This window comes from Crocuta crocuta, unplaced genomic scaffold (assembly GCF_008692635.1).
Source record: "Crocuta crocuta isolate KB4526 unplaced genomic scaffold, BGI_CrCroc_1.0 scaffold61, whole genome shotgun sequence".
NCBI classification, from domain to species: domain Eukaryota; kingdom Metazoa; phylum Chordata; class Mammalia; order Carnivora; family Hyaenidae; genus Crocuta; species Crocuta crocuta.
The window spans coordinates 4831917-4845021 of NW_027528369.1; the positions used below are offsets into that span (position 1 = coordinate 4831917).

The window sequence follows — 13105 nt, forward strand, 5'->3', positions numbered from 1 at the left end:
CAGGGGATCCTGCAAGTCCTCACAGTAGTTTTGGGGTTTCTCCCAGGACCCAAGTGTAGTGACTCTTCAGTCGCCTTCGGGAGTGGTCTTCAGTCTGGTGGTTTCCCTTCCATAACAGATTTTACTGAAATCCTCCCTTTGCTTCATATTTTAACTTCAGTGCGTGAACTGTATGCTCGTAGGAATTTTACATCCGCTTGGTTCTCTGAGCTCACGTGCGGCAGCCGTCACCCGCCAGTATACCGCGTCCTCAGCGATGACAGCCAAGATGCAGTAGATCTCAGAGCACAGGTGAAGCCGCCAGTCTGACCGGGACCCTCCTGGGTTGGCCTGAGTGTCACTCCCGCAAGCACTTGTCAGCAGTTGTGTTGTTCTGTTCCCTGGAACTGCTGTCCGCAGCTCTACATCTGTCTGCCTTGTGAAGCATGAAGATAGCATTTGCTCCCCAGGACTAGCTTGGTAGCCTATATTAGGCTTGTTTCTAAGTCTGTTCTCAAAATATGTGACGCTTAGGAAGTCTGGAGATAGCGGCACATATACAAAGTATACAAGCACATACGTAATATCCAACACGTGTACAAAGTACAAAATATAAGGGACTTAACAAGGAGGCGTATGTTTGAGACAAATACAGATTTTGATTGTCAAATCTTGACTCGGACTTTTCAAAGCAGCCGTATCTTCCCTTGCTGCTTCTACTGTGTGAAGTCATTGTCCCACTTCCAAGGCATTTGTCAAATGTCTGTTGTCTGAAGACAGCACAGTGACCTCAGGATCCCTTTCCCAACTAAAAACGTTGAAGGGGAAAATGGACTCCCCTGAGTTTCCTTCTTAGGTCACGAGGGACACCTGTTTTCGCAGGAATTAAAGAAATCTCTCCCAGAGCCCTCTCCTCTCCCCGCTCGGCAAAGAGGCTCATTCGCATCTGCTGTACTGGGGGGAAAGGGGTTCATTTTCCATCATGAAGGTGACCTGTACGACACAACAGCCGCACCTGTACAGTGGTGCCTCAGTGCGGTGAATCTTACCCTCACTCTGCATCCTGAGAATAAGAAGGCTCTGGAGTTCAGACATCCCTCTTGACACTTGTTGTCAAAGTATGAGAAGGAGGGAGGGAGGAGGGGGAGGCAGGGGGTGCGAGCTGACTGGGAGATCCCTGTGGTTTTGAAAACCCTTCGGAGAGACTCCAGCACCAGTGAGTGCCTACTTTCTGCCCTGAAGGTGGTCTGAGCGTATCTCCTTGGCGGATTTGCATAATATTCAGTGGAAAGTTTCCTTCACATTCTCTTGGTTACAGCTACTTGCATAATTCTAGTCCTTTCCTAGTGTTTCTTTTCTCTAGAATTTTGATAATCTTTTATTCTCTTCCCCGTCTGCTGCTGTATGGTTCTTATTTTATTCTGGAATTTCTTGACAAGATACCTGCGCACAACCAAATGTTCCTTTCTTAAGGTAAATGATTTACAAGCCCTTCTGGAGGGTGATAGGTAAAGGTGGGGATCGAACTGTAAGATGTACAGACGTGCTGCTTTTTGGTTTTATGTGGGTTCTTCTGCTATATGTCTGTGTGCCATCCGCTGTAAAGAAATTGGAAATATCCTGTGCAGCCTTGTGTTCAGGGGTACCCCTGGGGAAGTGAAAGCTGGGGATTGAGGGAAAGGAAGAGTAGTAAATGGACATTTCTCGATTGTTAGAGATTCTTTTATTCCTTGTGTTTGAAAGCAACGCAGGGGACAGGAGGACCCTTAAAGAACATATTATCCAGCAGCGTTTATATTTTTAAAGCATGGATTAAAGGGTTTTGTATTACGTTCAGTACAAGATTTGCTTTTAATGATTTGCCAGGAGGTTTTTTTTTAAGCAAAGGGAGAGAAAGGTTCTAAGTTGCTCTATAGACCGTACTGTACGAAGACTTCCAATTTTAAATTTACAATAAGAAGACAACAGAGTGAACTAATCATCTCCTTGGATGCTTTCCGTGAGGGCAGTCAGGTGCTAGAGTAGAGTAAANTCTTAATATTTCCTTCTATTCTTTCTCCTTAAAGTGTGTCCTTCCTCCTGCTTTTCTCTTCTTCTCTTTGTTTGCTTTTCTCCATCTTATTTTTTGATTGTTTCGTCTCAAAGATTTTTCTCAAATTCTTTTACCTAAAGTGTTTCTTAAACATTTTGGATTTTTTTTTTTTTTTTTTTTTTTTTTTTTACTTTCAAATACTTTGTATGTAACACGTACCCAAAACAAGAACACGAAAAAGATAAAGTCCAAAAAGTGTGGTGAATTTTGTTCTTGAACAAATATAGAGAATGCCAGAACAGAACTTCACATTGTCCCTGCAGTCCACGTGGGATTGTGCATCAGCACTTCTCATCTCCCCCGTTCTCATCTCAGCCATACTGCCCTTTGAGTTTTCTGTCTCTGGCAGGAATGGGAAGAAGGCCCAGGACTGGGTTGGAGAGATGGTGATGGGGAGGGCTGAGGGGCTGGCCCTCAGAAAGCAGGAAAGTGAACAGTATCAAGTTGTGGTCATGCCTGTAAGAAAGGCAACCGGGTGGGGGGAGGGGGAGGGGAGGGGTGTTGGGATAGCCTGGTGTGGCTCTCTGTAGTGTTTCATCCTGGTGCATGACGCAGGTTTGGCTTAGATGGCCTCTCAAACATAATCGGTGTAACACTCCAGGTTTTTCTTGACCATTTACTCTGTTCAAAACATTCTCAAATGCAACAGAACATACAAAAACATTCTTCTCCTTGAAAAGTTTGGGGGTTTTAGGTAGTTGGGCTGGATAAAACAGGTAAATAACAGACGAGAAAGGTAATGCAAAGCTATATGGTAAGGGACTTTGAATGTCTCAAGCTAGAGAAATTTGGACTCGGGAAGATTTGGGTGTCACTAGAAATGTTTGAGGTAATGACATAATCAGAGCTATACTATGGAAAAATGAATCTGGCAAAGTGTGAATGAAAAAGAGATTGAGATTCTAGAAGTTAGTTAAGAGGTTAATGATGAAAGTCCAAACCGCAAGTCAGGGTTGACTTGGACTAATGATGGTAGCAGTGAGAAAGGAAAGGGGAGGGAGATGGTAGAAGACCTATAAAGAGAAGTGAGTAATTGCCAACACTGGAAGCAACCAAGATGTTCACCAGTCAGTGGTGAGTGGAAAATGAACTGTGGAACTGCAGAGAATGACATATTCTTCAGCACTAAAAAGAAGTGAGCCATCAAGCCATGAAAAGACATGGAGGAAATTTAGATATACATATATACTGAATGAACGAAGCCAATCTGAAAAGGCTACATCCTGTATCATTCCAACTAAATGACATTCTTGAAAAGGCCAAATAAGATTAGTGGTTGTCAGGGTGGGTTTAAGGGGAAGAGTGTTAGGGCTAAGCCTGCACGGCTCAGTTGGTTGAGCGTCTGATTCTTGATTTCGGTTCAAGTCACCATCCTAGGGCCGGGGGATGGAACCTCGCATTAGGCTCTGCACTGAGAGTGGAGCCTGCTTAAGATTCATTCATATTCTCTCTCTCCCTTTCCCTCCCTCCCTCCATCATTCACTCTCTCTAAAAATAAATAAATAAATTTTAAAAGGAGGAAGGGGAGTTATGAATAAGTGTAGTGCAGAGATTTTTAGGGCAGTGAAAATACTGTGTGGTAGTATAACAGTGGATATATGTCATTACACATTTGTCAGAAGCTGTAGAATGTACAACAGCAAGAATGAACTCGAATATAAACTCTGGATTTTAGGTGATAATGACATGTCCTTGTAGGTTCATTGATTGTGACAAATGTACCACTCTGATGGAGGGGTAACAGTAATAGTAGTGGAAGAGGCTATACGTGTTTGGGGAGTGAGGGGTATATGAAAACTCTCAGTACTTTCTACTCAGTTTTGCTGTGAACCCGAAACTTGTCTAAAAAATAAAGTTCATTAATTTTTTAAAAAATGAAGAGGTATATGAGGACATGATTGGGAGTTTGAGAACAGATACTAGAAGGATTGTTACGCAGAGTTGAGGATGTATTAGAAGTGAGCATGAATTTTGTAGTGAGCCTGCAGGCAGTTTTGTGGACATTTGACAGCCTGAACATAGAAAGGGGCCATCAACCTGGCATGTTGATGAATTCCTAAGAGGAATTCGCTGATGGTCAGGTGAATGAAGGATTTTTGAGTCTTCCTTAATATTCTCCCCACATTTCATTTTCTTTTCTATAACACTAGATGTTAAAAAAAATATAAGTTTAATTGGAAGTATTTCATTAAAAAAACAAAACGCTAGATGAATTGATGAATAGGATGAGTTTGGTGATGAGAGATGACATCAGTTGTCATTAAAGCTGCCAGATGCCAGTGTTTTAAGAATGATATTTCATGTAAAGTACTGGTTTAGATTAGGTCACTGGCATTAGGTGGTTGGCAGAAAGCCAAAGAAGAAACAAAACTCCCCACAGCAAATAACTCAACAATAATAACCAATTGATCATGTGATAAGCACTGTTCTAAGCCCTATTATGCCTACTTTACAGATAAGGAAACCAAGGAAATCTTCATTTTCTCAAGGTCACAGGAAAGTGACCAGGTAGAGAATTCAGACCATGGCAGTCAATATTCCAGAACCTATGCGGGGGATTAACCACTACACCAGGGGTTCTTAAGCTAGATTGCACTTTGGGATCATATGGGAAGATTTAAAAACCAAGTATGGATCCCTGGGTGCCTGGGTGGCTCAGTCAGTTGAGCATTTGACCTTTTGGCTCAGGTCACAATCCCAGGGTTGTAGAATCAAGCCCCGTGTTGGGCTCTATGCCCCGTGTGGAGCCTGCTTGAGTTCTCTCTTTCCCTCCAGCCCCCACCCCCCCCACCCTGCTTGCATGCACAGAGGCTTGCTCTCTCGCTCTCTCTCATAAATGAATGAATGAATGAATGAATAGAAGTAACACATTTTATCGCTGCATCCCAAACTAATATATCAGAATACCGGGAGTTGGACCCAGGCAGAAATGTTTTTAAGTGTCTCATGATTTTGCAAAGGTCCCCAGGATTGTAAACCTGTCCTACATTAGACTGCCTTTCTAAAAATGCTCTGCATTTACAAAATAGTTTCTGTCCTTAAGAAATTTAGTTGGAGAGGGGCTCCTGGGTCACACAGTCTGTTAAGGGTCCCAACTTTTGATCTCAGCTCAGGTGACAGTCTCACTCTTGGTAAGTTCGAGCCCTGAGTTGGGCTCTGCACTTACAGTGTGGAGCCTGCTTAGGATTCTCTCTTCTCTCTCTCTGCCCCTCCCTGCTCTCTCTCAAAAAATAAATAAACTAAAAAAAAAAAAAATTTAGGGAGCAGGAACTCTAGAAGAAAATGGTATTTAAGTTAGTTACTGTCTTGGAATTCAAACAAGAAACAGATTTCTAGATCTGGGTGGTCAGCAGAACAAGGGAATATTGTTTCTTGAGAATGTGATCTGGCCTAGGTTTATGCTAATCCAATACAAGATAATCCTGAAAGTTCATTATTGTTACCTCTCTTAAAAATGAGTAAACTGGTTCAGAGAGGTTGACTCCCCTGTCCAAGGCTACACCCGTAATTGATGGTACAAGTGGTTTACAATCTTTCAATGCCAAATGCTTTTTCTGCCAGAAGGGAGCAGGGGTATGTAAGACAAATTGGGCCTTCCTAGAAAGTGCGACTGGAAGTGAGAATAATATGAGACTGAGTAGGGTGGTGTACGAAAAGGTAACAGAGGAAGATATGGCTGTCACTGGAGACTGGAGGTATAACACAACTGTAGGTGATACATACAAGTAAGTTTTTGGAATGTCAAATCTAGTTACAACATTAGCAAAGGAAGGAAAACTATTTAAGGGACCACTTAAATAACCCAGATGAATATGAATGTCTAGACAGTGCAGTAGGGTTATAAAAGGATGGACCAGCATGGAAGACCTGGAGAACTAATTGAATTTAATATGGAAAGATAAATTATGTTATTGACAACTAAAACAAGAATAGCTTCTTTTCCCCTCTAAGTGAGTGGACACAGACTCAACAAGATCAACATGTTCCTCTTGAGATCCGCTGGGAAGGCAAACAGAAGGAGTCTTAGCCCCATGGTTATTCATGCCTCCCTTCTCCAGAAATACGGATGGGAGAGAAGGAAGTGGACATGTTCCATGAGGAATGAGTCCTTTCTCATCAGAACACTAGATAACCTGAGTATCTACCTGCTGCCACAGCTTGTGAGGCCCAAGTGAATGAGAACTTCAGCCACCTCCGCTTTGACCTCGGTCTGTACTTTTGAAGTGATCAAGTTCATTCCAGCTTATCTCTTCATCCTGGCAAAAGACCCAGCAGGCAAAGCATCCCGAGACGGGGGCCCAAGCAACAGGAACTGCCCTTACTCCAGTCAGACCTCACATGACTGACGCAGGACAGTGATCAGCCTGACCTCCACCACCCACCCGCACGTATCTTTGTCCCACATTTCCTTACGTAAACCTGGAAGTATTTTCAGCACTTTGGAGACAGTGTTTGAGACACTAGTCTGCTGTCTTCCCAGTTCTGGCCTCACTGAAGTAAATCCCTTTGTTTTTCCACCACTCAGCTCTCTGCCCATGGATTTTGTCAGCGGCAAGTGGCCAGACTGTTTGGGACCCCTGGAGCCACATGCTCTTGTACCCTTGAGCCCTAGTTACATGAATACATATACTGTTGTTTCCAGTGACCTATAGCGAGGTCCTTCCCCACCCCTCACCCCCACTACTGCCGCCACTATCACCTTCCTTTAGGGCCAGACGGGATCACACTGGAGTTCTTGGGTGTCTTACACCTGCCGTATGTGGGCTCACCAGGGGCGCCAAGACAGAACACTTGAAGTTAAATTAAGTCACCAGTTATTTTAAACTCCTAGCCAAAAAGTCAATCACCTACTTAATAATAAAGGATTACTAGGAATACATGAGTTAATGTATATAAAGTACTTAGAACAGTGCCTGACACAGTAACAAAAGCTATATTAGTACCAGTTATTAGAAGGGTTATTAAATTTCACACATGGTACAGTGCCTATATTCAAGCTGTTTCATAAAAAGTTGTGTCCAGTAGCTTCAGCTACTCGGGGCAGTGTCATGACCAGAGAAAGTCAGGATGCTGTTGGGAAGGCCTGGGCCACAGTCAGAGGAGATTTTTTTCAGGGATTCCCACTAATTGCGGGTGGGTTGAAAGGGAAGGGAAGAATTAGGGATGATACCAAAATCTTGAGCCTCAGAAACTATGAATATACACAGAGCTTGGCTTTAAGGACAGATTTTGAGTTTAGAAGGAAGAATTCTAAAGGAATAAAGATTTTTAAACAACAAAGGTTTTTTTTTGTTTTGAACAATTTTAAAGTAGGTTAAGCATCCAAATCTTGATTTCTGCTCAGGTTCCGTTCATGGGATCAAGCTATAAATTTGGCTCAGTACTGGACACTCAGAGCCTGCTTGGGATTCTCTCTCAAAGAAACTTAAGGACAAATTTGACACATTTATTGAACTACAGTTTCTTCACCATTTATCCATTTTAAGTGAATATTTAGTAGGTTCATATGGCTGTGCCACCAGCACCACAATCCAAAATAGAGCTTTTTTTTTTTTTTTAAATAAATGCTTAAAGTAACTTTTTATTTTGCAGGATGGCATAGTAAATCCAACAATAAGAAAAGATTTGAAAACCGTACCGAAATTCTACTGTTGTCCAATTGAAGGATGCCCCAGAGGCCCTGACAGACCATTTTCTCAATTTTCTCTCGTAAAACAGGTACTTTACTTGTCTTAAGTATACTTCTCTGAGGATGAGGCGCAGGTGACGTAAACCTAGTGTGCATTCCAATCCCTTCCCAAACGTAACTGGAGAACTCTTGAAGAGAGCTGCTTGTGGGAACAGCCGCCCAAGAGTCTCCCAGGTGGGGAAAACGTGAGTGGGGTGTAATGCGAGTGAAGGAGACGTGGCTTGTTCTGAAGGCGAAGATGTCCAGGAGTGGGTTTGGAGGAAAGACGAGAAGACCGTTTCCTCAGTGAATGAGAAGTGTGTGTCCAGATCTCTTGGGTGACTCTGGGTGCCTCCGAGGCCAGAGGGGCAAAGGCATGTAGGAAATAGTCTCCTAAGGGAGCACATGACTGCAGAGGTCAGGCAGAGTTCCAGAAGCAGACGCCTTAGGGAGGGGGCCCAGCGAGTAGGGAAGAGGTGCTATAGGACTGGCAAAGACTGGCCGAGATCCTTCCGCAGGCGTCTGCCGGAGGGTCCTGAGGAACGCGTGGCGGACCTTCCCCTGCCTGCAGCACATCTCTAACACCTACACGGTGGGACCAGGAAGTTTCTCCCAGAGCAGGAGTGACTAGGAACGCTTCTCCGTTCCCTCAGACCGCCGCGGTGCTGTCTGCCCTGTGGGCTCAGCGCTAATTCGGGCGTGCGGGTCGGGTCTGAAACACTCTGAGCGCTTGCAGTTGCCCATTGTCGCCCCTTCTGTGTTCTCCCCAGCACTTTATGAAAATGCACGCCGAAAAGAAGCATAAGTGTAGTAAGTGCAGCAACTCTTACGGCACCGAGTGGGACTTGAAAAGGCACGCCGAGGACTGCGGCAAGACCTTCCAGTGCACGTGCGGCTGTCCCTATGCCAGCAGGACCGCCTTACAGTCCCACATCTACCGAACTGGCCACGAGATCCCTGCAGAGCACAGGTAAAGGGGAAGAAGCGCTGGCCCGCAAGTCAGCAGCTGTGGGAAGAGTTCCAGATGAAACTTCTGGAGAGCCGTTAGTGCGGGGAGAAAGGAGGAAGGACGCAGATGACACGTGATGTGGACGAAGGGAACTTTTGAGAAAGCGAGCAGAACTAGGAAAGGATCCGCATCGACCTGACCCGGTTGTTCTTCCTTATTCCTCCCCAGCATTCCAGCATTTTCTATCAAAGGGATGTTAGATTATTGAAGAGTTCAGTTTTACCATAAAATTTTAAAGGTCAACTTTATATTTGGAGTAATAGCTTCCTACTTTAGAAACGGTAAAGGTTGCATTATATAATCTGCTCGCTTCCTTATGCTGACAGAGCTAAGCTCAGCTGAGTTCTAGTACTTGGAGGTATACCCAAAAAAAGATGTGCTTTCTCCTTCCCTGCTTGCGTGTTTCTCTGCCCACCACCATAGTAGGCCCAGTTCTCAGACGCACAGAGGGCCAGCTCCTCTTGACCGGGTGAAGTCTGACCTCTGCTGTGGGTGCAAGGAACAGTGTGTGTCAGCGGCTGAGGAGACGGCACCGGGATTGAGGACAGCTGCAGCTTACACTCATTTTTCTCTTTTTACTCTGTCGTTGCTTTCAGGGACCCACCTAGTAAGAAAAGGAAAATGGAAAACTGCCTGCATAGCCAGAAGCTGTCCAGTAAGACCCCTGAGTCGTTGAGCAGCCAGCCAGCTCCAAGACCAGACACTCAAGAACTAGAAACTTCAGAAATCAAGCTAGTCACTTCTTTTGAAGACTCTTGTAACTCTAATGCCGGAAAGCAGACTCTTACAACACCTCCAAGATACCCTCAGAAGTTGCTTTTACCCAAGCCCAGAGTGGCTCTGGTTAAACTTCCTGTTCTGCAGTTTTCTCCCACGCCTGTCTTTGTGCCCACAGCCGACTCGGCAGCCCAGCCTGTGGTGCTGGGCGTGGATCAGCAGGGTTCCACCCCGGGCGCTGTGCACATACTGCCCCTGTCAGTCGGAACCCTCATCCTCGGCCTAGATTCAGAGGCTGGCTGTCTTAAGGAGAGTCTCCCTCTTTCAAAAATTGTAAATCCTGTTGCTCTAGAGCCAATTAGCACAGGCGTTCAGGTGAACTTGGGTAAGAGCCTGTCTAATCCTTTACAAGAGCTGGGAAACACGTGTCAGAAGAATGGCATTTCTTCAATCAACGTACAGACAGACCTGTCTTACGCCACACAACACTTCATACCTTCCACACAGTGGGTTGGCCCTGATTCCTCCGTATCATCCTGTTCTCAAACGGATTTGACGTTTGGTTCTCAAGTCTCCCTTCCCATTAGTGTTCACACTCAAACATTCTTACCCAGTTCTAAGGTAACCTCTTCCATAGCTGCCCAGACTGATACGTTCATAGATGCCTGTTACCAGTCAGGTGGGATCTCCAGAGAAACCCAGACCAGTGGGATGCAGAGTCTGACGGATGACCGGGTCCAGATGGACCAAGCTGTAATGTGTGGAGACATTTTTGAGAGCGTCCATTCATCCTACGGTGTTGCCACAGACAATATTATAAGCAGCAGCTTAGTAGCAGAGACTGTCACTCATGGTTTGTTACCTCAGAACCACCCTAAGACTTTAAGTCAAGAGCTTGAGAAATCTGCACCAATTATAAACTTCAGTGCACAGCACAGTATGCTCCCTTCACAGAACATGACAGATAATCAGACCCAAACTATAGATTTATTAACTGATTTAGAAAACATCTTGTCAAGTAACCTGCCCGGTCAGACACTGGACAATCGTCTTTTGTCCGACACGAATACTGGGCCTGACACCCAGCTCCCGTCTGGCCCAGCCCAGAATCCCGCAATTGATTTCGATATCGAGGAGTTCTTTTCCGCCTCAAATATCCAGACTCAGACTGAAGAGAGTGAGCTTAACACCATGACCACTGAGCCAGTCTTAGAATCGCTGGACATAGAGACCCAGACTGACTTCTTCCTCGCAGACAGCTCTGCCCAGCCCTATAGCTGTAGGGGAAACTCGAACTTCTTAGGCCTTGAAATGTTTGACACGCAGACACAGACAGACCTAAACTTCTTTTTAGACAGTAGCCCCCATCTGCCTCTGGGAAGTCTTCTGAAACACTCCAGCTTTTCCATGAGTACGGACTCGTCGGACACTGAGACCCAAACCGAAGGGGTCTCTGCTGCTAAAAGCACACCTGCTGCAGAGAGTAAAGTTCAGTTGAGCAGCACAGAGACACAGACCATGAGTTCCGGCTTTGAGACCCTGGGGAGCTTGTTCTTCACGAGCAACGAAACTCAGACGGCAATGGATGACTTTCTTCTGGCTGACTTGGCCTGGAACACGATGGAATCTCAGTTCAGCTCTGTAGAAACCCAGACGTGTGCAGAACTACACACAGTCTCCAACTTCTAAAAGAAGTCCGTGCGTGGGCCGGCCCTTAGGGTTTCCTTCCGGGCCAGCGAATAGAGGGTGGGACAACAGTGTTAACGCCATTGAATGTAGTTACTGATGCATTTACTTGGGTCCTTGGAAGTTCTTTGCCTTTTGTACTTGGAAACATGAAATTTGTGTATAAATGTGAGTGTATTATAAAGTGTAAGATGTTGATCTGAAAATGATTGTTTCTGTGTTGCCTCCCTTTGCCCTCTCACAGTTAGTCTTCCCATCTCAAAAAAACAAGGGTATCCCACACCTTTAAAACCCATCTAGCAATTAACTGAAGCCAAGCTTACCAGGTACTAGGATACAGACTTTTCACATCTGCAAAACATTTAATTTCAGTTGAAATGTGACTTGCTTGACTTAAATTGCACCTAAACTATCTGACGGTGCTGGAGAGGAATTCCTGTTTCCTTTGGCAAATCTAAAGAACTCGGTTGCCACGCCGCAGATTTAGGCACCAGTGCTCACATGGCGTGGGACTCCTGCCACCTGCAGCTTCATCAGCTTTGACGTCTCCCTTTTTTCTGACTTGGAGACCAAGGAAAAACCACAGCTGTCTTTAGCCTTTGGGACCATCTTCATGTAATCAATGCCATTCTTCCTCCAAACGAACTAGGAGTGATCCCAACACACGTGTACAGCACTTTGCTCAAAGACGTGTTTCCGCGCCATTACTGCTTCAAGAAGTAGCGGCAAGCACTCGGCGTAAATAGTGATCTTTCTGCTCCGAGTGACCGTGCGTCATCCCAGCCGCTGAAACGCTGCAGCGTGGAGTCATGCCCCCTAGCTCATACTGGAGTGTGCCCTGTGAAGCACCCCTCCTGCTCTCCCCAGTACACGGCTGGGGGGGAGGGGGCGGCTCCAGAGCTGCTTCTCAAAGTATACCCAAAGGCTGGATCATGAGTTTTGTCTCTCTAAATGTTAAAAAATTAATAGTGGAAAGAGAAAAGGACATCCCTCTCTAAATTTCAGTACTTGATGTAAGCTTGAATAGGGCAAGAGTGCAATCGATTATTGTCAAGTGAATCTTTTCATCCACCTCTCATCTTTTCCTTGAATAAGGAAAGACATTGGCCCAGCAAGGGTAGCATTTGTGCCTTGAGGACAGCAAGTATAGAACACATCCACCTGCACTGTGGTATTCCGCATTTTGTTGCTTTATGTAGACGGCAGTGCCAAACAGTCTTCAAAGAAGATGGAGACTAGCTACTTCAGTAATCGAGAACATCCACGTTTTTGGATGGGAGCATGGTCAGATATGCTCTGGAGGTTTTCTGTGTTTAGGAAATAAGGAATTCTTGTTGACCAACTTTCAGTCAAGGGAAAATTGGTGCAGCCCTTAAGTTTTCTAAGTTTATTTAAAAAAAAAGTTCCTTCTGTGGCACATGCTTATGCTGCTGAAGACTAAATCCTCAAAATAAAACCTAAGGAGTGGACTAATAATGCATTAAATGGATGATTTTAGTACTAATTCTTGTCCCATAGAATAGTTGGTAGTGAATCAATAACCTATCCTGGACAGATTAACCTGGTAGATAAAAGTTTGCTTTGGTCACACCGGCCTGTGAACATGGGTTTCAAAACAGACATAAAGCCTTAACTTAGAATTTCATTATGTTTTAGACTTGTCACTGCCTTAATGTTCAAACATTTATTTAAGTTCTCCTAGTCAGGGAGAAATGCATGTTCGTTTATGGCTTTTTGTAAATATAAACGCAGTGATCTTTGGCTTTAAATTTTTTTTTGTTGTTTCTGTGAAAATGTTTGTTAATCCCGCAAGTAGACTGACTTAAAAAAACGGAGCATGTCGTAGTTCTTCCTGTACAAGACCCGTTTCCCTCCCAAACCTTAGTTACCTGAATTGTCCTATGATTATTCGTAAAAACTGAAATTCTGTGATTAAAGAGAAGTGAGAATTCTA

The 13105-nt window shown here is 44.6% G+C and overlaps 1 protein-coding gene across 2 annotated transcripts; it reads left to right on the plus strand.

Annotated features, from left to right (window-relative positions):
* Nucleotides 1-201: 201 nt before the first annotated feature.
* On the plus strand, nucleotides 202-13105 carry ATMIN (ATM interactor). 2 transcript variants are annotated; one of them, XM_077754053.1, is made up of 4 exons: nucleotides 202-291; nucleotides 7664-7789; nucleotides 8510-8709; nucleotides 9345-13105. In XM_077754053.1, the coding sequence occupies exons 3-4, from the start codon at nucleotides 8516-8518 to the stop codon at nucleotides 11152-11154; spliced, it is 2004 nt and encodes a 667-aa protein (XP_077610179.1). In that variant the 5' UTR covers nucleotides 202-291; nucleotides 7664-7789; nucleotides 8510-8515; the 3' UTR covers nucleotides 11155-13105. The 2 variants fall into 2 exon arrangements, with proteins under 2 accessions (XP_077610179.1, XP_077610181.1); XM_077754055.1 differs by lacking the exon at nucleotides 202-291 and adding an exon at nucleotides 324-345.